Genomic DNA, 25,330 nt, shown 5'->3' with positions numbered 1-25,330 from the left:
TTGTTGATGGTTCTTCCAAAAGTGACCTGAACGAGAGCAATTAATGTTCTTCTCACCCATTTAAACACTAAAATAGAAATGGGGAGAAAAGAATTTATCACAGTATATCACAATTATGACATTTTCGGAGCTGCACAAAGCATAAATCTTACCATTTGACTCAATCTGAGTTCTGACACCAAGTAATGACTAGGATTATCTGCAGAATTTGGGTCCAGGTTAGCAAACTGCTGTCAAAAAAAACTTCTAAGCCTTCATTTTCCACATAGTAACCGATGAGATGAAACCTAAGAGTTTTTATAGCTTTTCAATGCCTAAACAACAGCTGAGCCAGCGAATGGAAACAATACTCTACTTCACCATGTCCCCAGGCCACTTACCCGTCTGTTTTCCACCAGCAGACACTGCAAAGCCTATTTTAGGTTGCTGTCTGGCTTGTTGAACCCAATTTTCTAACACACTGCTCTGAATGAGAAATATCTGTGGTCAAATGTTGACAAATATTTTGAAATATGAATGAGCTGATGGGCCTAACTTCCCTTTTGGATAGCCGTTTGTAGATCACTCCATACTTTATGTATTTTATGCCCTTGGGAGAAAGGTGAACTGTCAAGAGCTGGCACCCTGAGTGAGCTGTGACCTTGGCGCACTCCTGTGCCACTTCCCAGAGCAGCTGGGCACAAATCACCTTCTCTGAGCCTCAGTTTCCTCATCTGTTCAAGGACATGTGTTTTGCTTTACAAATCTTGTTGACATCTTACGGGAGTGCTGTGAAAGTTTCGACAGACCTAAACTTTAATTACCAACATGAAGACATATTTTTAAAGGTACAGAATATGAATATAAACCAGAAGAAGGCAAAGAAATGTGGGGAGGATGTTTTAGGTCTGCAAATTGGAATCTAAACCAAATTTTCCATCTATATAAATTCACATCCATTCACTGAAATGTTTAGTTACTCACACATAAGCAAATGAGAAATTCAGGCTTGGCTCTTAGAGTTCAGGGCTCCTGCCCCAGTAGGAAAACCTAAAAGGGACCAAATCCACAAACACCTCTGTACGAGGCAAACCACCCAAACAAAATCAACCATCAACACAGACTTGGCCTTAGACTTTTGAAACATTCCAAAGTCATTTCTAACTTTATTATAAATGGATCCAAGTACCCAGCTAAAGTAGTGTTGTTAACCTGTCAAGTAAGAGTCAAGTCTTAGAAAATCAGAACTATGCTTCAAAGGTGCCTTAAATTTTTTATGGAATTCAGAGCACTCTGATAGCACGCAGACTCGCTCATTTTAGGCTGGGAGCAGCACATCTGCTGGTGCTGATAACCTCACTCTGGCTTTCCAGGGCAGGAGAGACGCAGCTCATACTGTCACGGAAACTGATCTGGATCACCCCAGAAGAACCAAGCGGCACTCGGAGATCGTGGAAGGCAGGAGGTTTATTTTACACCGGTGGGCTCAGAGGAGATCATTCTCCGGAGGTCTGAGCCCAGAGCGTCAACAGAGGGGACAATTTATAGTCTGTTACTTCCGCATTCCTCATTAGTAGTAATTTGGTACATGTGGCAAGCAGGGCGGGAAGAAGAACCTGGAAGGGGAGTCTTAGGGCAGGGGCTGGAATTTCCTTCTCAGTACTGTCGTCAGCCATCTTATAACAGATTTTTCTCTATCAATATGCAGAGGGTCTGAGGACACAGGCAGCTCTAAGAATGCCTGACGGCCAAGCGACAGTTCTACGTTTTTTAAAAGGCTGTATTACTGATCCCCTTTTGTACACTGAACTAGAGCAGGAACCAAAAATGTCTTTGGTACAAATTCTCTCCCAGCACTGATAGGCCTTTACTCCCTTCTTCCAATCCTCTCCCGGTCCCCATTCCCCATACTGCACAGGAATCAGCCCTATTCTTCCTTCCAAGGACTCATCTGTTCAGACACATAAGCAGCTGCAGCAACACTGGCATTTTGCTGATGGCAAATATATCACATCTCATTATAAATGATGTTCTATTTATTCCCCTCTGAAATGTCACTAGCAAAACCAAATATGCTTCTAAGCAGGCATGTGGTAGAGGAAATCCAAGCTGCAAAGACAAGACTTTGGGCCCTACTCCCATCCATCATGTCTCTGGATCCCTTTGTTTCACAAAGAGCACACTGACCAAAGGCTACAATGGTGCTTCCTCATTCTTGTCAACTCCGTGGGAAATGGGGAAGACTCACGATTTATGAGCCAGATTTCACTGACGAAGAGTCAGATTTTGGGTGGAGAACTAGTTTTTCCTGCCTACGCCGTACCTAGTTAAACATCAGTATATATCTTAGAGCCTCTAAAACATAGAACAGGGATAGATAGCTTTTTCATCTGAAAGGATCTTTGGTATTTGGATGATATTCTATCACAGATTACTTCTTCATTTAACCATCCGCCATTTCTAAAGTTTAGCCTAGTTCCAAATTTCCATTATTGAAATTATGCTAAAATGAACATCCTTACGTATAAATCTCTGCCTGTAGTTTAGAACTGGGTCTATGGCTTAATGCGAATTACATTTTTGGAACCCCTGCGGTGTAAGTTCACCGAAGAAAGAAGCTACATCTGATATACTTTTCTTTCTCCTTACAGAGTGATCTCTAAAACATATGCTCCCAAAGCATTTGCTGATTGTTTTAGCTCTGGCTTATTAATGACTAAAATAATTAATTCTGGCACTTAAAATTTTCTTGTCTGTTCAACCATCAGTGCATCCTTCCAGGCATTTTATTGATCACTGACTATGGATGAGGCATCACAGTAGATGGTGAGGACTAAGACACATAAAACATGCTCAAACTTGCAATAGTACTTGAAGTTTTTTCATCTGCTAATAATCCTTTAAGTGATATATTAAGGGATATACAAATAAGAAGGGAAGCCCAGCTCCGTTTCCTATACAGGACCACCCCCCAGCCCATACTCTTCACCCCAAGGGAAAAGCTGCTAATCTGGGTAGACAGCACAAGACAGTCACAGGACAACATATTACTGGCTGGTGGCATTACGAGGCCTTACCAATGCTTACTCCTCACATGGGTTTCCTCTTGTAGGTGGTTGGCTGTGACTTCGGGCACCTGTCCTATCTCTAGCTAGTCCTGAGGCTCTCGGTACACGGAGCACACTGATCTCAGGGTTCAGAGTGTTGGGGGGCTGTGGAAGGTGAGCGTGGGCAGAGGGACCTATTCAGGACTCAAGACTCAGCCACCCAGTACAGTTTGACCTTTTATCCAAGTAATACTCTGGGGGAGAAGCACCTGTGTGGGTCTTAACACAAATACTTTGATTCTGTTTTTGCCCTTGCTTCTGCCAAGTACGTCTCCCTCAGGTACCTCTAGGGTGACATTTCTCAACCTTGGCGCTCTTTTGGACAGGACAGCTCTTTGTTGTGGGCGGTGCCCCGGGCCCTGGAGGGGGTTTGGTGGCATCCCTGGCCTCTCTCCACAAGATGCCAGGAGCACCATCCCCCAGGTTGTAACAACCAAAAGTGTTTCCAGATATCACCAAATGTCCCCTGAGGGACAAAATTCCCCCACCCTTCCACTGATAACCACTTCTCAATAGGGACAGAGGTAGCTGAAAGGCAGGCCTGAGGCATTTCCTGTGTCCCTGACCAGAGTACAACCTCACAGTACCAAAACCTTACCTTTATCAACAGGGCTCCTTCCCTGACTATGCACAATTATAAAGCAATGAGGCTATGCTAAACCACGTAAAAAAGAAATTCAAAGCATTCTATCTGTATTCAGAGGAACACGGTAGAGGGTAACTCAGGACCCAAAGTTCCCTAAGTACAGAGGTCGTGGCCTCGAGTTCTCCCACAGTATCTGGTTGGCTCGTAAATGTGTTTGCTGATGAGTGAATGGATACAGATACAAATGTGATTCGGGAATAAAGGGGTATTATGAGTGTGTGGGTGGGTGTGGGTGTGTGACCACTTAAATAAATCACAAAGAGGCTTACTTCCTCGAAGTTCAAAGATCTCCCCAATCAACATGAAACATGGCTCAGCCAAGGCATCTTTCCTCCCATCCACATCATCACCATAATCTGACAGGTCACTGTCCTCCTCTGTCTCCTCCTGGGGGTACAGAAAGGTCAGAGGAAGTCACTTATCCAAGAAAGTTGTTAGAGTTGTTCTTTTCTTTCACATGTAAATTCCAACCTATGGGCTCACATTTCAACCTTAAACACTCATTTGACTTTCCTACATACAGAAATCTATGCATTCTCAACATGGGGCAAAATGTGTATCTAACCCCAGGGAAAAGCTTGATGTTAAAGGCTTATTCAAGGTTTAAAATAATTTTGAAAAACCTCTATCACTGTATTAGTAAGGAGTGAATTAGTAGATAACAAAATAGTTTTCTAACCATTTTGAGTTTCAAAAATAAACCTTTTTAACTTAAAAGTCATGATTTTAAATTCGCTGTTAAAATGTTTTTTTTTAATTCCCTGTTTTTTTTAAATGTCTTTTTTTTTTTTGATGTTTATTTTATTTTTTGAGACACAGAGAGAGAGAGAGACAGAGACAGAGGATAAGCAGGAGAGGGGCAGAGAGAGAGGGAGACACAGAATCCGAAGCAGGCTCCAGGCTCCGAGCTGTCAGCACAGAGCCCGACGTGGGCTCGAACTCACAAACTGCAAGATCATGACCTGAGCCACAGTCAGACGCTTAACCGACTGAGCCACCCAGGCTCCCCAGTAATGTCATCATTTTAAAGCTCTGACTCAAGCTCTGATTCTGTACTTCAGTCAGTCTCATTTTCTGATCTGTGTATCAGCAAGTTTCAGTTCAAAACTCATTATTTGCCAGGTACCAGGCTACTGCAAATAGGGGTGATGTGGATCCAGACTTTCGGCGGCCCACAGCAATCTGGGGAGAATGACAAATATACATGCAGCTGTTTCTACACAGAGGGCGAAGTGCTGTCACAGAAGCACAAACACGGGCAGTGGAAGGAGAGCTGAGCATCATCCTGATGTCTGCAGAGGCAACAGCTGAAGCTGTGAACCACGCAGAGGGCTAGTAACAGCACTGTGGGGGACAGGCAGGGCAGGGGAAAGGACTGAGAAGTCAGAGGCAGGAGGAGTTTCCAAAACTTCACAGCAACATCAAATACCGCAGAAGAGGGGGAAGAAGGTGAAAACAGAGAGGAAGCCGCTGGATCGGGCCGTGGGCACTCACTCTTAGAGATAATCTCATAGTGACTGAGCCATAAAGTAAACTCCAAGAGGTTCAGGAATAAACGGGAGGTCATGGAGGAAAGCTAACCGACTACGGGCAGACATGACTTATATGGCTCCGAGGGGCAGAGGTGGGAGAGATGCTTGGGGGGTGAGCAGGTTTCCACAGAGACCCGAGCACCGGTGTGGATATGCTCTGTGGGGTGTCCAGATTTCTCTCAGCTCAGAATGCAGTAAAGTAGCATGCTCCTGTCCATCATCCACGCCTTCTGTCCGAACTCATTAAACCAATCCTGGTGAAGAGGCAGTAGCATTTGGCGATGAACGCCAAGGAGGTAATGAATGTCTCCATAAGGAGACACCAAATTTCAGCAATGGCCTTGAGCAATTTGCTGAAGAGCCAAAGATGGGGCTTCAGTGTCCTAAACATAGCTAGGAGCTGGCTCTGCAGGGAAGCCTGAGCTCTAGAATACAAGATCGTTGGGGTGCCTGGGTGGCTTAGTCGGTTGGGAGTCCGACTTCAGTTCAGGTCATGATCTCACAGCTCGTGGGTTTGAGCCCCGCGTCAGGCTTTGTGCTGACAGCCCAGAGCCTGGAGCCTGTTTCGGATTCTGTGTCTCCCTCTCTCTCTGCCCCTCCCCTGTTCACTCTCTGTCTCTGTCTCTGTCTCAAGAATAAATAAACATTAAAAAAAAAAACAAAATTTAGAATACAAGATTGCAAATGTCTGCAGCCTCTCTCTATTCACTTCTTTACCCATGAATGTCACTCCTAGACTCATCTTCCGTCAGAATATTCCATGACCTTCCATTCCCTGAAAATAAGTTCTGACCACCTCAGCTTGGCATGACCTTGCCCCCGGCCCCTTCTGCTTTTTGCCTAATATTCCATTAATTAGCTCCCTCCAGACACCCTCCTCTCTAGTCCCATGACCTACTGACTGTCCCTCTCATACCGGCCTCCCCATAATGACGACCCACATCTCCAGGGATGGCTGGTCCACCACTTTTACAGGGGCTCCCAAACAACTTCGCATCCACATTTCGCCTACTGATCTTGTTATTACTCTTTGCTGTATCATAGCTCTTGCAAGTGGCTTATAGGGGAGCACAAGCAGGTGTCCCCAAAGTATGACAGCCATAATAACTGAAAATGGATGTACCTGCTCCCCGACGCCCCACCAGTAGCATGCTTTCAACAAATATCTGGTACTTAAAACAGCCTTCAAAAAGATGTGCCTAAGTCTGCAAGAATGGCACAACTGGGGTGCACGTGTGGCTCAGTCAGTTGAACATCCGACTCCCCATTTTGGCTCAGGTCATGATCTCACAGTCCTGAGATAGAGCCTTGGGTCCGGCTCCGCAATGAACGTGGAGGCTGCTTGGGATTCTCTGTCTCTCCCTCTCTCCCTGCCCCTCCCCCACTTTCTCTGTCTCTGTCTCTCTCTGTTTCTCTCTCAAAATAAACATTTTTTTAAAAAATGGCACCTTTCAACAGCTTACCTCTTGATGTGAGAAGAAGTCGCGAGGAAGTCTTTCCAAAAATGAGGATAATGAAAAAGTGGATTTTTTCCCCTGCACATCAATAACCTTGAGGTAGTCAGGAGAAGGGCTCAAAAAGGCATAAAGTGCTTCACTCTGACACAGTCTTTCATCTGAAAGCAGATTCTGCGGAGGAAAGAGGGTGGGTTACTCCCAGGGAGGACTGCACCTAAACTGCTGGAAACCAGCATAGATACAGGTGAGCGAGGCACAGAGGACTGCGCTGGGGATTTACCTCCCCGATTCTGAACCCCAAACCGCTTCCCTCTCCTGCTGAAACAGAACATCTGAGATTAATTGCAGTAATCTCGACCCTCTCCTGGGAAACTGGAGCACCCTAATCATCCTGCTCGTGGGGGATGCGGCGTGGACAACAGAACGCACTCGGTTTGCACCACAACAAAGAACTCCTGCTTTGCACACAGCTGACAGACCTGTGGCCACTGCCTCTGAACGTCACCTTCACCCGCCTGTGTTGGAACACCTTACACACCACCCACTGCGCAAGGACCCTCTGCGCGCTGACAGCACGAAGCCTCCTTGGGATTCTGTCTCCCTCTCTCTCTGCCCTTCCCCAATTTGTGATCTCTCTCTCCCTCTCTCTCAAAAATAAACCTTAAATAAAAAACAAACAAATACTCGAAAAAACACAATACAGGATTTAGGATTAAAGAGACCAATGGTGGGGCACCTGGGTGGCTCAGTCAGTTGGGTGTCCGACTTCGGCTCGGGTCATGATCTCGCTGCTGGTGGGATCGGGCCCCGTGTCGGGCTCTCTGCTGACAGCCTGGGGTCTGGAGCCTGCTTCGGATTCTGTGTCTCTCTCTTTCTGCCCCTCCCTTGCTCATGCTCTGTGTCACTCTCTCTCAAAAATAAATAAACATTGAAAAAAACTTAAAAAAAAGAGACCAATGGGAAATCGTGCCCCATTTATGATGTAATCTCTCTGGCGTAGAGGAACACTGGGAGCACTGTGCTTCTGCTATGACAGCCTGGGGTGGCAGAAGAGGTTAGGTTCTAATTTTTTTTTTTTAATGTTTATTTAGTTTTGAGACAATGTGAGAGAGTGCAAGCAGCGGAGGGGCAGACAGAGGGAGACACAGAATCTGAAGCGGGCTCCAGGCTCTGAGCTGTCAGCCCAGAGCCCAACGTGGGGCTTGAACTCACGAACTGTGAGATCATGACCTGAGCTGAAGTTGGACACTTAACCGACTGAGCCACTCAGGCGCCCCAAGAGGTTAGGTTCTAGTCTCAGTGGACTTGGTCCCTGACAGTCACATGACACTTGTTCAGGCAAAGGTTGAAATCTGATAAACTCTATGACCTTCTCTAGAACAAGGACTTCCGAGAACACCCCATACTGCCACACAGGGGACAGGGGGTCCAAGGGTGCGACCAACATTCCAGTGGTTATTAGCTTCCTGTGTCCTGCATGAAGACTGGACTGGAAATAGGAACGTTCTGACTCAGATGGAGGGAAGGAGGTTAATGCGGATGAGGAGTGGGTGTCACTACCGCCTTCCCTGGCCCCGGAGCCCAACAGATAGGCCTTTATTCCTTTTACAGAGCATCAAATGTTCACTTGTATGTAAGGATAGATTAGAAGGAGTGAGATACTCTCCCCCTAACTTGATTTCCTTTAGCTGATCTATACTCTCCAGCACTATTTTATAAGATAGTAAGAAATGACTAAGTCTTGAACTTAATACAATCAATATAAAGAAATCATTAAGGGTAATAAGACTTTGGCCTAAATTATATTCGATTATGAAGGAAAATAATCAAATTAAATACATAGGAAAAGTCAGAAATTCTCAAAGATGTCTGTGGGGCAAGGTATAATTGTTTTTTAACTTTTTTTTTTAAGTAGCCTCTACCCCCACATGGGGCTCAAACTCACGACCCTGAGACGAAGATCAAGATCAAGAGTCGCTTGCTCTACCAACTGAGCCAGCCAGGTACCCCCTGGGGTTTTATAGTGTTTAAGCTCTTTGGGGATGGCATCCCATTCCCAACTCCTTCCCACAAACACCTAGAGCACGTTGTCCTATTCTAGTGAAGATCTAAGGTGACTATCCAGTTAAGGGGTGATGGAGAAAGGTGTAAGGCACTCCAAGAACAGTGCTGTGCACATGCACACCAAGAAGCAGGACAGAGCACCGCTGGAGGCGGAAGGCTGGTGTAAGCAGTCTATTCCTATATGTCCACAGGAATGAAGAAAGACACATGCGTGGCCGAGAATGACTATCTAGATTATTAAATATCTGTATGGTTAGTTTGCTTCAATAGGGAACCATTTCTCATAAATAAACATTCAAGTACACACGTGCTCACTGGAATCCCTTTTTGTGGAAGGTCCTGTGAACCCAATAAAAGACTAAGCATTTTACATCTTTTCCTGTTTGCAGTTGGTGGGATAATACTTGAAATTATAGTCTGCAGTGTAACCTTCCGAAATACATTCAATAGTTAGTGCTTTCAAATAGTCTTTGAGGAAATGGGAAAACAATCCAAATCTGTACTTCCTGGTTTGAAAACCTCTTGATTACAAGACAAAAGGCCACTTGGAACTAGTTTCATCTGGCTTAGCTGCAGGTTATTCTTGCTCTGGGCTGTGCCCACATGACCTACCAGTGGTGGCAGGGTCGCAGAGGGTGGTTTCTCTCCTGGCACAACAGCAGAACTCACTAACCCATTTCCATCACCCACAATCCAATAAGGGTACATATCCGCCCTCCCTGCACCCAGAAAGTGCAGGCAGAGAGTGTTGTGTCTTGTTTCACGAACAAGATCTTTAACTCATCTGAATGATTCAATCGGTTACTATGTTGGAGTGGGTTTAATGATTTCCTAGACATTCTGAATCAGCAACAAAATGGTAGGATTTCAGTTTTAAATTCTCTTGTAAGAGCATTTTGATGATTCTCTAACCCAGTTCTGCCATAATTAAACTCAGAACATTTTTCTACGGTGCAAATTGTTTTATTTCCCAAGAGAGGTTTATATATTATATACTATACACACATATTATATAATATTATAAAAAATAATTTTAGGAAACAAAAATTTCCCTTGGGAAATAACATCATTTGTATCTTGGAAAACTTTAGAATACACACATACGAACACATTTAGAGAGAGACAGAGACAGAGGGAAAGAAGAAGATATGAATATAAGGGGAAAAAAGTCAAAGCAACTCTGACATTAACTTATTTTCTTATAAAATTTTTTTTCAACATTTATTTATTTTTGAGAGAAAGAGCACGAGTGGCGGAGGGGCAGAGAGAGAAGGGGACAGAATCTGAAGCAGGCTCCAGGCTCTGAGCTGTCAGCACAGAGCCCGACGCGGGGCTAGAACTCACAAACTGTGAGATCATGACCTGAGCCAAAGTCAGATGCTTAACCAACTGAGTCACCCAGGCGCCCCTGACGTTAACTTATTTTAACAACGACCCATACTTCTGATTCAACGACTATATTTGAATATAGCCTTTACTAAGAATTTGGCAACATCCACTATTTAAAATCTCAGGACTTCTAGCTACCATATACAGGCAAAAAGTGTTTCACAAGGCAAAGTTCAATGCCTCCAAAAAGAGCTTTGGGGGTCCATGGTTTGAGTAACTTAACTATACTCTGCATATATAGAGGGCCCAGCAAAGGAAAAATATATAGTGGTTGCTACTAAGGATCGTGTATCTTTGGCCTTATTCTCTAAAAACAGACTGAAGACAAATAATAAAGCATTCAGAGGAACTTAGGAGAAGGTCTTTAGGACCTCAGAGTAGGCAAAGATTTCCTAACAAGCAGAAAGGCAAAACCACAAGAGAAAAAATTGGTATTTTGGACTAAATTAAAATTAAGAACTTCAGTTCATTAAAATAAGTCATTAAGAGAGCGAAAAGGCCATCCACAGAAAGGGAGAAGGTATCTGCAACATAAATGGTTTGATAAGATTTATGTCCAAATCACATGCAGAACTCCCACAAAGTGGTAGGGAAAAGACAGGAGACAGGACAGAAAAGCAGACTCGACTTGGCCAGACCCTTCACGAAAGAAACTATCCAAATGGCCAAAGACATACAGACTGGTGGTTCATATCATTAGCTGTCAGGGAAATGCAAATTACAACCACAACAAGATACTACCACACACCCACCAGGATGATTAAAAAGAACAAAGCAGGGCCCCTGAATGGCTCAGTCAATTGAGTGTCCACATTGGCTCAGGTTGTGATCTCATGGCCGTGATCTCGCAGTCAGCCATGAGATCGGGCTACGCGCTGAGGGTGGAGCCTGCTTGGGATTCTCTACAACCCTCCCCCACTTGCACGCGCACACATGTGCGCGTTTTTCAAAATAAATAAATAAGCATTTTTTTTCTTTAAAGAACACGGCAGAGAGTCAGTGGCAATGGCGATGGGGAGCAATCAGAACCCTTACATTCTGGGGTGACAGTGTAAAAACTGCTACAACGACTTCATAAAACTAAGAAACTCAGACCCGTAGGTATTACACGACATATATTCACCAAAAGACAAGTACTAGAAGTTTCTAGAAGCCCTCTTCATAAATGGCCTTCATAAATGACATGCAGATGCTTGTCAAAAACAGAATGAATAGAGTACAATATGTTCGCACAGTGGGAAATCTACACAATAGTGAAAACGAACGATCCGCAGCCAGAACAGCACTGCGGGCCAGAGTCCCCTGAACACAGTGTCGAGTGAAAGAGGTCAGACACATAGGAGTCCATACTGCATGATTCCATTTATACAAAGTGCAAAAACAAGTGTATCTGGGCTGTCGGAAGTCAGGATCATCACAGCCCCCGGTCGGGGTCGGGGGCAATGACAGGAATGACACTGGCAGTATCCTATTTCCCGGACTGGGTGCCAGTGCGTGCACGGTGTGCTCAGGGTGTGAAGGAGGACACAGTTGTACACGTGATTTCTGTACTGTACGTATTTTATATTTTTTATATTTTGTGTGTGTAGTATACTTTCATGACAAACAAATAAGCCAACCAAAGATATTTTGAGGATCTGGCATGACCAGCGAGCACAGGAAGCTAATGAGCAAGATCTTAGAATAATGACAGTTTAACCCCAAAATAACTAATTTTTCCTCTTGGATCCAAAACATTTCAGTTGCTTACCTGTAAAAACTTATTTAATTGATTCTTTGACTTTTCCATAAACTTGTGATCTATAGATTTGAAAGGCAGCTTGCTAAGAGAAGGCAACTGGACTTTTTTTAAAGAAGGGAAACACTGTGGAAGAAAACATTAAATGTTAGCATCTCAGTCATATTTATATCTTGGGGGGGGTGGAGTTTAGATTTATAATTAGAACAAACCAAGTATCTTCTTCCTGTTCTCGTTCCTCTTGAGATTTAAGACCTTGAAAACCCGCCTGTTCTAATCCGGCTCCAAGGAATGAGGAGGAGCAGGACATTTGATGAAAAAAGTCTAAAGTGCACCCGTAGGCCCACGAAGGCCTGGAAGCCGGGCAGCCCTGAGGCCAGGCCAATCGGGTGGATTTGTGCAACACGAAGCAGCCCAGTGCTCTAGGCGGGCACACCCGGCTCACAGACGGTTTTTCTGTTAGGATGTGCTTTGTTTACAACATCTCCACGTGTGGACAAGTTATCAAAGCTGACAAAAGAATACAACGGAAAGAAAGAGTAACTGGGCTTGTAGCTTTCTTACCGCCTTTCACAATGTAACTATATTAATAATAATACTGCATATTAATAAATAATAAAATTTCCCTTTGTGGATGAAGGCCTACATTCTGCCAGACACTGTGCTAGAAGCATGGCGTGTGTACCAACAGCTCTAAGAGTTGGCAATGACTATTCATTCCTGTTCTACATAGGATACAACTGACGATCAGGATTAAAACCCAGATCCATCTGACCACACAGTCTGTGTTCTTTGTGCCAACTTCCAAACTCTCCAGACTCTGCCCCCATTTCCAAACGCTGGCCTTCATGAAGGCACTGGGGCCATCTGAATGTGCTTAATGAAACCAGCTGGCATCGACAAGTCAGGGAGCACAGAGTCTGCCTGCCACAGCCTTCGGTGCTGCTGACCCTTGGCGCACAGAAGGGCACAGGAGCACCCGCTGGCCTGGCCGTAGCAGGAGAAGGCGTGGGACAAGTCAGTCAGAGCAAGTGCATGCAAGTGCTTCGGGTGCCGGGAAAGGGAAAACTGGCCCTTCCCTCGCAGCCCACTACTGCGAGGCACGTGCCCAAGTACAACGGCACGTGCCCAAGGCTGTACATAAACCAGGGCTCCGACGACTCAGGGAACAGTCGTAGAGAAACGAAACAGGCAGTGAGCGTCAGAAGGGAAGACTGCACTTCCCCGGGGACCCGAAAAGGTGCTTCCTGTCCCAACTGTCAACAGAAAGCATTCACATACAAAAACATGACAACTCACACGATGCTAATTTCTAAGGGTGAGAAAAGAACCCAGTGATCAGCTAAAGAGAGGAGAAAAATGACAGACATGGAATTTTATAAGGCTTATTTCCTCTAAGTCTTTGATCTACTTGTTTCTGGTTTTCTTTTTTTTTAAATTTTTTTTTTTTTTTCAACGTTTATTTATTTTTGGGACAGAGAGAGACAGAGCATGAACGGGGGAGGAGCAGAGAGAGAGGGAGACACAGAATCGGAAACAGGCTCCAGGCTCTGAGCCATCAGCCCAGAGCCCGATGCGGGGCTCGAACTCACGGACCGCGAGATCGTGACCTGGCTGAAGTCGGACGCTTAACCAACTGCGCCACCCAGGCGCCCCTGTTTCTGGTTTTCTAAGAATATTTTCCACATACATTTTATTTCAAAACCTCCTCTCAACTCCTTTTTCTCCTTCTGTTTTCGTCAGCAACTAGACTGATCCTAAACTTGGCTTCACAATGGTTTGTCACAGGGCAAACAACACATTTTTCTGCAGTGTCAATTGTACTCGACAATTTTGGCAAAAATTTAATCTTCTATCGAGACGGCAGTTTGCTTTCCACACTACCAGGGTGACCACAGTCCATTGGAGAAGTACCATAGTCGGACACTTGGTTTTGATTTTTAAAAGCATTTGAAGAAGTTATAGAGGATGCGTGCAGGGAAAGCAGAGCGGGAAGTGACCAAAGCCACATGATGTCAGTGGTTCGTTCATCTGTCCATGCCAGATGCATCGTGGAGAAGGCGATCAGAACGGCAAGGCAAAAACCAGCCAAAGTGAGAGTGACCAGGCTTGTTTGGGATCCCTATTGATTAAAGTATTTTAATAAGGGAAAAGTCTATTTTGCCATGATGCTCTTTAGCAACACACTGTTGGGGATATCGTACTTCTCAAAGCTCCACTGTCCCACGAACAAAGCAGGTAAAACATGAACTGACCGAGATCGTTTTCAAAGTTGGACAAGTCATAGATCCAGTGACGGGAAAACCCTGTGCAGGATATCTCCCTACCTGGAAAGCTGGGTCAGTCTGGAACCCACCCACCCAACCAAAACTCTGGAAGAAATGAACAGCTCTTCAGCAGAGTAAAGGGGGACTGGAAGAAGGAGTCAAAGGGAAAGATATCTAAGTTGGCTTTATGGAAAAAAATTTTTCTAAGTGTCGTTACAGACTGTCCAATTTCTCTTCTGGTATTTATGGAACAGGTAAAGTAAATAAGTAAAGGCCTTGTTAAAATTTTTCATAAAAGTTTAAGGTCATGTTTTAAATTTCCTTTTCATTAGACATATTTTCTCTTACAGTAAGTATGCCTAGTAATCCCCATTGTTTTGTAAGCTCACTATTTTAGAAGGTTTTTTTTCATTTGCCAAAGGAATCTTGAATTTATCTTAGAATCTTTGGGGAGGAAAAAACCTTTTGATATCATAAAACGGATTCACATTAAGTGGATATTTATTTTTGGTGGTACATATTCAAAATTAATTTAAACTTTTTCTCTGATTTAACCAATTATGAATGGAAATAACAGTCTGATTGAGGTCAGTCTGTATCAGATTAAAGTCTGTATTAATAAGAAAGCTGACATATAGAAAATAAAACTTGAAAATTCGAAAAAAAAAAAGGCACTTGAAGAAGTTATAGTATTCACAAGATAGTGATTAAAATGGTTTAAAAAAATCCCCTCAGGAGAAAAGGTTATAGGAAATAGACATATTTCATTTGCAGAAGAGGAGTCTGATAGGTTACCACAGGATTTTACCAAGAGTCCGTTCATTCTAAGCCAGAGAACAATAAACAGAAACAAAAGTAGCCGTGACTGAAAAGCTTTTCAGTTGCTGGGGAAGAGGGCAGTCACCTCCAGGAGGGGGAGAGTTAGAGAAGACACAGTTCCTGAGAAAGATGGAAGAACAAGGAATGGAAAGTAAGATGACCTGGATTCCAATCCTGGTTTGGCCACTATGTACACGTCCTATGATAAATTGACCAAACTCTCTGGGGTCAGTTCCTCTCACCTTAAAATAAAAGAAGTGGGGGCGCCTGGGTGGCACAGTCGGTTAAGCGTCCGACTTCAGCCAGGTCACGATCTCGCGGTCCGGGAGTTCGAGCCACGCGTCGGGCTCTGGGCTGATGGCTCAGAGCCTGGAGCCTGTTTCCGATTCTGTGTCTCCCTCTCTCTCTGCCCCTCCCCCATTCATGCTCTGTCTCTCTCTGTCCCAAAAATAAATAAATGTTGAAAAAAAAATAAAAATAAAAAAATAAAAGACGTGACCTAGATTAGAAGCTTTCTAACGTTTCTAACTAAAACTCACAGTAGGAAGTACATGCTATGTTGCAGCCTGCATACGTATAAATGCATATCCACATAGATAATATAATCCACATGTAAAGCTGAGAAGTTCTATGAAACAGTGTTCATTACTACCACTGCTACCACCACCGACACGATAACGTTTATTATGCGAAACACTCTCTTCTAAATGCTTTGCATAAACGTATTCTCTTAATTCTCACAAATCTGTGAGATGGGAGAGGCAGATGCTATGGATATTCGTATTCTACTGATGAGGAAGAAGAGGGACAGAGAGACAGAGTGACAAGTCCCAGGTCATATAGCTACTGAACAGTATAGCCACAGTCCAAACTCAAGCAGTCTTGCTCCTGAGTCTATGCTTTCAACCACGACACTGTATGATTCCCTTACTTTTTGTGCTGAAATCCAATATATTCTATGCTCTGTCCACTGCTGCAATTAATAACTGATTTCACTTCCCACTAATGGGTCACAACTGGCAGCCTCAAAACCGGGGGCCCTAGATGACCCCTAGCTCTCTTTCAGCTCTGGGGCTCTCTGAGGCTTAGTGGAGATCAGACAGTTCTTTGTCCTGAAGGATTTACTCTAAACCATCTGAGCTATGAGTTAATTTCCAAATGTCGGACTGAAAAAGCCACTTTGCCAGTATCCATAGCGAAGGGAGAAAGGTTAATGATCAGTTTCCTTATATGTAAAAAATTGAAATGAGCTCTTAAATATCTTCTTGCTTGTAATTCTAAACCTTGTATTCATGAGTATTCATACCTCACTAAGTTTCCGGTGTAAATTCTGAAACTCACTGAGCCTTCTAGGGACCGTCCAGTTCTTAGTTTCAACTCCGCCAACTTCTTGTAAGCTTACCATGACAAAGTAACAGGGCATTTGCTCACCATTCTCTTCTGTAACCTTGGAAAAAACAGACACCACAACAACAAAAAGCATGGTTAGTGGATGTGGTAGGCAAGATTTCTAAATACTCCCCAAGATTTCCCACCCCTTGGTGGCTACACCCTGCATCATCCCTGGAACTGTGAATATGGTGTCCATTCCTGCGATTAGGTTATGCTATATTTGACAGCTGACCTTAAAGAAGGGAGATTACCCGGATGGGTCTAACCTAATCATACAAGCCCCTGAAGAGCAGAGACACTCCCTGGGACGGTAGGAGGACAGGAAGTCAGAAAGACAGGAAGCGCAAGAAGGACTCGGCATGTGGTGCTGGCGTGAAGATGGAGAGGGGCAGGTGGAAAGGACGTGGCAGGGCCTCTGCTGACAGCCAGAGACGAGACCTCAGGTCTACAACCACATGGAACTGAATCCTGCCAACGACCTAAACGAGCTTGGAAGTGGCTTTTTCCTCAGAGTCTCCAGACAAGAACTCAGTCTGGCCAATACGCTGCCTTCAGCCTCGGGATACAATGAGTAGAGGACACCGTCATACGGTGCTGGACTTTCAACCTGCAGAATTGCGAGCCAATCAGTGGACACTGTTTTAAGCCATGAAACATGTGGTCATTTGTTACATATCAAAAGAAAATTAATATAGCAGACTTAACATCCTAAGTGTATTCCTTTGAAAAAACAAATTAACAGAAAGCAAAAAGGTGCAAGATATGCTAAAACCTGTCTCAGAAAAGGATAAAGCCTTCCCCAGTTTAATTTCTGGATTCAACAAACCATGATTTCAATTTTCATGAAATTTTACATTGAAAGATATAATTTCCTCTACCTCCCAACTTAGATAATTCATACACACACACACACACACACACACACACACACACACACACACACACACGATATCATAATTCAGAAATAGGCCATTATTATACTTAACATAAATAGATTAGAAACAAAAAGAAAATACTGAATTTAGCTTGAATTAGTATCATCAATCAAATTAGAGACAAAGAGTCAATAAGAAAGGCAAAGGAAAGAGACACAAGACACACTGAGCACTCACGGAGCCCCGTGACGTAGGACCATTACCCCACTGTGAGGATGCAGGAGGTGAGGACACACACAGGGTCCCTGGACTGTCCTAGGATCACACAGCTAGTATGGGTGTCAGCCAGGATCAGAACTCAAGAGAATCTGGCGCGACGTAGATACATCTTCCACACATTCCCATGCAGGGCTGCCTTGCAAACTCCGGCGGTCAGGTGACCCTTCAGGGTCCATTGCCATTATCTTTTCGGTGACCACGGTGCCACGGCAAGCTCCTGCAGCTCGCCGTAATGGGAGTGCTCACAAGTACCAAAGAGCCGGTGCAGCACCCAGTGAAGCACTCCTGTCGTGGGTGTGCTTTCAGAGCTGTTCTCGGAGAACATGAATTGCGTGCTATCCAATCTAGAGGTGAACTTAGGGTTGTGAATCTTAAGCAACCCCCACCCCACCACCACAGAGAGCGTGTGAAGCCACCGGGCTGATGGGCAAGACGGAGAAGAACAAAGATAAAGTGTACAAACACGCCCTTACAAATCTAAGGAGTTAAGTATTTTCACAAGCCGTTTGAAATAATAGTGGAACAAAACATTAACACTGTGTTCCTCATGATCTCGTTATTTGTGTGGACCTGACCTTCGTCTCCAGATTTCCACATGACTGATAGTAAGCCAGGTGGGAACAAAGAAGTTGTCAACAGTGGAAATGCTTATATGCATCACTCCTTGAAGAGAAATTCTTTTTACAGACAAAAGGGATACAGCATATTCTGGAAATTGATACCCATATCCCTCAAAGAATAGCAAAATATTTTCTAAGTCAAAGCAAAAAATATTCATTATTAAAGATCTTAGAGCAATTGAGATTTAAGTAACTGAAGTCAGCAGAATGGAACAATCAGAAACACTTAAAATTTTTAATTTTTCACCACCAAATTTCAAATAGTGCCCTTCCATTTTATTTCAATCCTCAATGGCAAAAGAAAATGGCAATTCAAGGACATTACCTGTCCCTATCTGAAAGGTGCTTACAATTCCAGTGAACAAGAACAACCTGAAATGGAGAGAGATCAGATCTATGCCAGGCAGCCCTAGTACAGCTCACAGTCAAGGGTAGTAAGACAGAGCGAGAACAGTGAGGAAAGAAGGGGGACAAATGCAGTCTGTAAGAGCAAACGTAACTTTTCTATCCTCTACCTTAATTCTGTAGGACAAAATCTTGTCTTATAAAATCATACTCATTTTTTAAATTTTTTTAAATGTTTTTATTTATTTTTGAGAGAGAGTGCAATTGGGGGAGGGACAGAGACAGAGGGGAACAGAAGATCTGAAGCAGGCTCTGCGCTGAGAGCAGCAAGCCTGATGCGGGGCTCCGAACTCACAAACTGCAAGATCATGACCTGAGCTGAAGTCAAAGCTTTGCTCAACTGACTGAGCCACCCAGGCACCCCGAAATCATATTCTTTTTTATTTTTTTTTTAATGTTTACTTATTTTTGAGAGAGAGACAGACAAGAGTGCAAGCGGGGAGGGTCAGAGAGAGAGGGAGACACAGAATCCAAAGCAGGCTCCAGGCTCTGAGCTGTCAGCACAGAGCTCAATGCAAGGCTTGAACCCACAAACCATCAGATCATGACCTGAGCTGAAGTCGGATGCCCAACTGACTGAGCCACCCAGGTACCCCTCCAAAATCATACTCTTAAAGTAAACTTGGAGGAAAAGCAGTCAGACCTACCTCTCCACTGGTGATGGAGGCTTTCCACATTCCGAGGTTCTCACACCACCAATCTGTTCTTGCCATGTGCAGCTGTAGGTCCGTGCGTTCTTTCTCTATTAGAATTATTTCCTCCTTCAACTTGAAAACAATCTGCAAGAGGGAAAACATCCTGAGAGTTACAAAAGCACTTAAAATGCCACACAATTCAGCAAAGTAGCAGGGTACAAAATCAACAGACAAAAATCAGCTGCATTTCTATACACTAACAACGGACAATCCAAAAAGGGAATTAAGAAAACAATTCCATTTACCATAGCATAAAAATAATAAAATATTTAGGAATTAACTTACGGAAGTGAAAGATTTCTACGATGAAAACTACCTAACACCGATGAAAGAAATTAAAGATGACAAATAAATGGAATGATATTCAATGTTCATGGATTAGAAGACTAAGCACTGCTAAGATGTCAATATGACTCAAAGTGATCTACAGATTCAACACAATCCTTATCACAATGCCAGTGATTTTTTTTCTGCAAAAATAGAAAAATCCATCATAAAGTTCACATGGAATCCCAAAGCAGACTGAATAGCCAAAACAATCTTGAAGAAGAACAAAAGTTAGAGGGCTCATACTTCCTGATTTCAACACTTACTACACAGCTACGCTAATCAAAACAGTATGGTACTGGCATAAAGACAGACATATAGACCAATGGAACAGAACAGACCAGCAAGAAATAAACCTTTGCATATATGGTCAAGTGATTTTTGACAAGGGTGCCAACACCATTCAATGGGAAAAGGGCAATATTCTCAACAAACAGTGCTGAGAAAACTGGATACCCATAAGCAAAACAATGAAGTTGGACACTTACCTAACACCATAAATAATAGACAACTCAAAATTCATCAAAGACCTAAACGTAAGAGCTAAAACTATAAATTCTTAGAAGAAAACACAGGGGGAAAGCTTTAGAACACTGAACTGGTAATAACTTCTTGGCTATGACACAAAAGGCACAGGCAGCAAAATATAGGAAAATGGGACTTCCTAACAATTTAAAACTTTTGTGAAAAGAATACTATTGACACAGTAAAAAGGCAACCCGCAGAATTAGAGCAAATATTTAAAAATCACGTATCTGATAGGGTACTAACATCTAGAATATATAGAGAACTCTTAAAACTTAAAAACAAAAACCAGTCTGATTCAAAAACGGGCAAAGGACTTGAATAGACATTTCTCCAAAAACATTCTATAAATGGCCAAAAAGCACATGCAAAGATACTCAATGTAACTAATCATTAGTGAAATGCAAATCAAAACCACAATAAGATACTACCTCGCGCCCATTAGGATAGTTACTATTAAAAAAAAAAAAAAGAAAAACAACAATTACTGGTGAGGAGATAGAGAAACTGGAAACCATACACACTGTTGATGAGAAGGTATAAAATGGTGCTGCCAATATGGAAAACAGTATGGAGATTCCTCTAAGAATTAAAGACAGAATTACTGTCCCAGCAATTATGACCCAGCAATTTCACTTCTGAGCACATGCTCCAAAGAATGGAAAGCAAGATCTCAAAAATGTATTTGTACCGACGTTCGTGGTAACATCATTCACAAAACTTAAAAGGTGGAAGCCAAACCAACGTCCACTGATGGGTGAACGGATAAACCAAATGCTGTATGTACATGCAATGGAAAATTGTTCAGTCTTAAAAAGGAAGGAAATTCTCACACTCGGTATAATACGAACGAACCTTGAGACCTTAGGCTAAGGGAAAGAAGCCAGTCACAAAAGGATGAATACAGTATGCCTCCATTCATGATGTACTTAAGAGTAGGTTCAATTCATATGAGGTAGAAAGGAGAAGAGTAGTTTCCAGGGGGTTGGGGACGGGAGGATGGAAAGTGTTATTTAAGGGGCACAAAGTTTCAGTCTTGCCAGATGAAACAATTTCAGGAGATGGATGGTAGTGATGTTTGCATAACAATGTGAACGGACCGATGCTGAAGTGTATACTTGAAACGATTAAAATGGTAAATTCAGGTGATATCTATTTTGCCACAATTTAAAAAAGTAATTTAAAAAAAAAGAGAAAGCATGCTCATCATCCCCTTGGACCTCTTTCATTAGAAAACCTATAGTTTGAGGGCAGAAGCTTTGCCTTAAAACTCTCCTGAACATGCCAGCTACGAGGACTCTTTCCTTTCTCAAAAAGCCTCCAGGAAGCACTCGCAGCCTAAACCTTGTCCTGCGTTTTATTACCATCAGAGCTGTGACCACCCTGCTTCATTTTCCTGTGAGGATATTTTGGTTCCACAATCAGCATGTTTGCTCCCTCCTTAGGGAGGCTGGCAGCTCTATAGGTCACTCGTTCTCCACAGTGACCAGCAGAGCATCATGCATTTACTCGTCACTTATGTTGCTGAACACACCCTCAGAAAGTGCCAGAGGAGGTCAGTTTGGCAGACTGAAGAGCACCAGCCATACCTGTAACAGAGACATCTCCCTGTTGGGTGGCCAAAGACACATAAACACAAAGCAAAAAGCCATGCCACTGCACGGGTTTGAGAAATGCCAGCTGGGGAGATGCTGTTTACATTTTTAAACTTTCCAATTCTGTTGGCTTTTAGCAAAACAATTTATTTCTTGTGTCATTCTGTGAGGTTCTCTAAATTGTGACTCACAGCATTTGAAAGAAAAATAAAAGTAAGATAATTGTCCTTGAAAAGTTAATGTACTTCCAGAAATGGGTCTGACACAAGGAAGTGCTTTGCCCTCTTCTGCAAAGGCACCACAGGCAAGCCAGGTAAGAGAGCACAGGGCTGCTCACCACGGATGACCGGAGAGAACCCCAAAGCACAGAAGACTGAAAACAAGTGCTTTTCTAACTCTATACTAGATGCAAAAAGGTAACCATGGAGCGTACAAATACAATTTTTTGTTTTAAAGAAACAGTGATGTGGGGCGCCTGGGTGGCGCAGTCGGTTAAGCGTCCGACTTCAGCCAGGTCACGATCTCGCGGTCCGTGAGTTCGAGCCCCGCGTCAGGCTCTGGGCTGATGGCTCGGAGCCTGGAGCCTGTTTCCGATTCTGTGTCTCCCTCTCTCTCTGCCCCTCCCCCGTTCATGCTCTGTCTTTCTCTGTCCCAAAAATAAATAAAAAACGTTGAAAAAAAAATTAAAAAAAAAAAAAAAAAAGAAACAGTGATGCTTTGCAACATAAACTGAAAACTACTACTTATGAGATCAGAAAAATGGAAACTTTCAAAGACAACCTTGAAAGTGAAAGAGTTACCTTCTTGTCAGGTTTTGGTGCATTTTGAATAGAATTTAGAGCTTGCCTTTTATATTCAAGTTTCTCATTTAGTTCTCGTAGTTTGTTTACAGCAAAACTGGCTTGTTCATTAATTCGACTGGTGCCTTCATCTACAGCTTCCTCACCAGCCTCACCTCCTGGGTCCTGGGGGGAAAAAGTCACGTGAACCACACTGTCTTATAACGATGGACTATTCAACAATGAGTACCTAGCATATAGGTTCTAGATCATTACAATACACTTAGCCAAAGCACTAGATTCCCCTAACACTTTGTGGTAGAAAGTTCAGAGGCAGGCTGCTTTTCCTCAGCAAAGTGACAAATCAAAGTTATTTGAAACCACAGTAACTGGTGTTGAGGAATACAATAAAAGAAAAAACATTTAATAGCCTGAAAAACAGGGCAGAGTGGGGGATGGATTCCACACCATTATTTCCCAAATGGTACACCCAAGGGAATCTGCATGGAACAAGAAAAGGCAACTGAGTTATCTGCCTAACTCAACCTGAGTGGTCTGTGCCTAATCTTGGACAAAGACACAGAGATGCGTATGGCTTCCTTTCGGGCTCCTAAGAATATTCTAGAAAACTTATGCTAAGTACTTTTAAAATAAAATTTCCAGGGGCACCTGGCTGGCTCAGTTGCTTGAGCATCTGACTTTAGCTCAGGTCATAATCTTGTGGTTCGTGGGTTCGAGCCCTACATCGGGCTTACTGCTGTCAGCACCGAGCCCACTTCGGATCCTCTGTCCCCCTCTTTCTGCTCCACCCCTGCCTGCACTCTCCCAAAAATAAATAAATATTAAAAACAAAATAAAAATAAATAAAATTTCCAAATTCCCACTAGTAAAAGTATTTTCGGTACACACTTTGTTCAGTCCCTCCCCTGAAGATGTATTTCACAAATCAACAGGTAGATCATCTTATGAGTTAAATGGTTAAGATTTCAAAGTGCCTTCAGATTTATACAGAACTGCAGAACTTTGAAAAATCTGGATAGATTAGCAGCAGACAGCATATAAAACAGACCTGTCAGCAGCAACAGCATGTAGGACAATGGAAAGAAGTCCTGAGAATGATCTTTTGCTTTATTATTCTCCTTAACATTCTTCCAGAGTTTTCCTTCTAATTTTTATTAATTGAAATAAACGGTAAGAGAAAAAATTTTCTTCAAACAAGTTTGAAGTATTAATAACCCTAGAAAACCAAGCTCTTTTTTTTTAATTTTTGTGCGGTCTTTCAAACCCTTGTCCAGGAGTGCACTTATCATGACATAATTGTATACCTTACATACATCCAAACAGGTATTCTGTCTTTTCCCTATAACTTATGATGCTGCTTATTTTGAGGGCGTTAATAACTCTTCAAAATTAGAATTTTTATGGCTGTATACCATCCTATGAATTGATGCTACCCTGAGGCGTGTTCCTACCGCTGCTCCTGCTCTGGGTTGACTCTGCTGGTTCGCCGTCCCAGAGGTACTAAAACAAACTCCACAGTACGTCACCTTTTCTACCATTTAGTTGTTGCCTTAGGGTGAATTTCTAGAAGTGGGATTATTGCTACAAAGAGCAGAAGCGTTCAAAAGGTCAGTGATACATATCACCCTTGAGTCCTAGGTGAAGCTGGATAATTTTTCATATTTGTTTACTATTACCTTTCATATCAACTGTCAGTTCAAGACTTTATCCAATTCATCTATTGGGTGTTGATATTTTTAACTAATCTGCATAACCTCTTTTACAGCATTTACTTATTAACCATTTTAACTTCTGAGGCAGAGAGAGAACACGGTTAAACTTACCGAAAAACATATAAAAAATAAAAAAATAAAGCAAACTGATCTTAAAAATACAATGGGTGAAGGGGAGTGGGACATAGAGGCTTTTAGTTATGGAATGAGTAAGTCTTTGGAATAAAAGGCACAACATGGGGAATACCGTCAATGACATTGTACTAGCATTGTATGGTGACAGGTGGTAGCCACACTGATGGTGAGCACGACACAACATTCGCAGACGGCGAATCGCCACGTTGTGCACCTGAAACGAATGTGACATTGAATGCTACCGGCACCTAAATAAAAAAAATACACTGTGTTTCCAATTAATGTCAATAGACAAATGGTGCTTATTTATATTTTAGGGGTGAGGTTTGGGGAAATAAGTATCAGTATCCTTATCTGCATAGCTTTAATCAGGAAAACAATTTTTTCTTTGAGATTCAAAAGTCTATCAGCCAAAAGAAAGTTCCGCCGAATGAAGAATTCTTCTTGTGCAGGAACATCACCACCACAGTAGCTAGAAATAGTGTGCCATAGAGATGAAGTAAACAAACTTCAGTTCTAATAAATTGTATCTGATGGGGGAAAAAAGATGCAATGACTAAAGACTTTTGGCCCTGTTGGTGGTGGAAGACACAGAAAGTGTGAAGAACTAAATAACAAATCTTTAAAAAGTCTGAATGAGTGAATTTAACAACAGTTCAGAGACACCAACTTCTAATACCATCAAGAGCAAGCACTTGATTCCTCAGAGTTTGAGATATAACCGGCAGAAAAAATCCAAAATTAATTATTAGCTTTCTATGTAGGGTGACTGTAAATAAAACATTTTGTGTTTCTTTGTACCTTCACAAATCGTAAAGCCCTCTAAACCTTTAGTAGTAAATGAGAGACGGTAAATGAGAGTAGTAAATGAGAGATCTCCAAAATGATAGTACACTTAGGAGAATCAGACCCAAGAGAGGTGTGGCTGAGCAAGGTTTCTTTCAGAGAATCTTACTTACATCTGATTTTTTA

The 25,330-nt window shown here is 42.8% G+C and overlaps 1 protein-coding gene and 1 pseudogene across 2 annotated transcripts in view; one reads left to right on the top strand and one right to left on the bottom strand.

Moving 5' to 3' along the window:
• Nucleotides 1-25,330, bottom strand: part of SNX25 (sorting nexin 25) — a 133,660-nt gene that overhangs the window by 5,111 nt on the left and 103,219 nt on the right. For both annotated transcript variants that reach the window (XM_086703242.1, XM_025933074.2), the window contains 7 exons: nucleotides 22,512-22,676; nucleotides 19,217-19,348; nucleotides 16,305-16,445; nucleotides 11,925-12,038; nucleotides 6,728-6,892; nucleotides 4,002-4,119; nucleotides 1-67 (listed from right to left, as the gene is read on the bottom strand). In XM_086703242.1, coding sequence (XP_086559368.1) covers nucleotides 1-67; nucleotides 4,002-4,119; nucleotides 6,728-6,892; nucleotides 11,925-12,038; nucleotides 16,305-16,445; nucleotides 19,217-19,348; nucleotides 22,512-22,676 — 902 coding nt within the window. The remainder of the gene's footprint in view (nucleotides 68-4,001; nucleotides 4,120-6,727; nucleotides 6,893-11,924; nucleotides 12,039-16,304; nucleotides 16,446-19,216; nucleotides 19,349-22,511; nucleotides 22,677-25,330) is intronic.
• LOC112870002 (small ribosomal subunit protein uS17m pseudogene) lies at nucleotides 13,925-14,317 on the top strand (annotated as a pseudogene).

Source organism: Puma concolor, chromosome B1 (assembly GCF_028749965.1).
Source record: "Puma concolor isolate L17-30 chromosome B1, mPumCon1.1.hap2, whole genome shotgun sequence".
NCBI classification, from domain to species: domain Eukaryota; kingdom Metazoa; phylum Chordata; class Mammalia; order Carnivora; family Felidae; genus Puma; species Puma concolor.
This window is presented reverse-complemented; position numbering and strand designations above follow the sequence as displayed.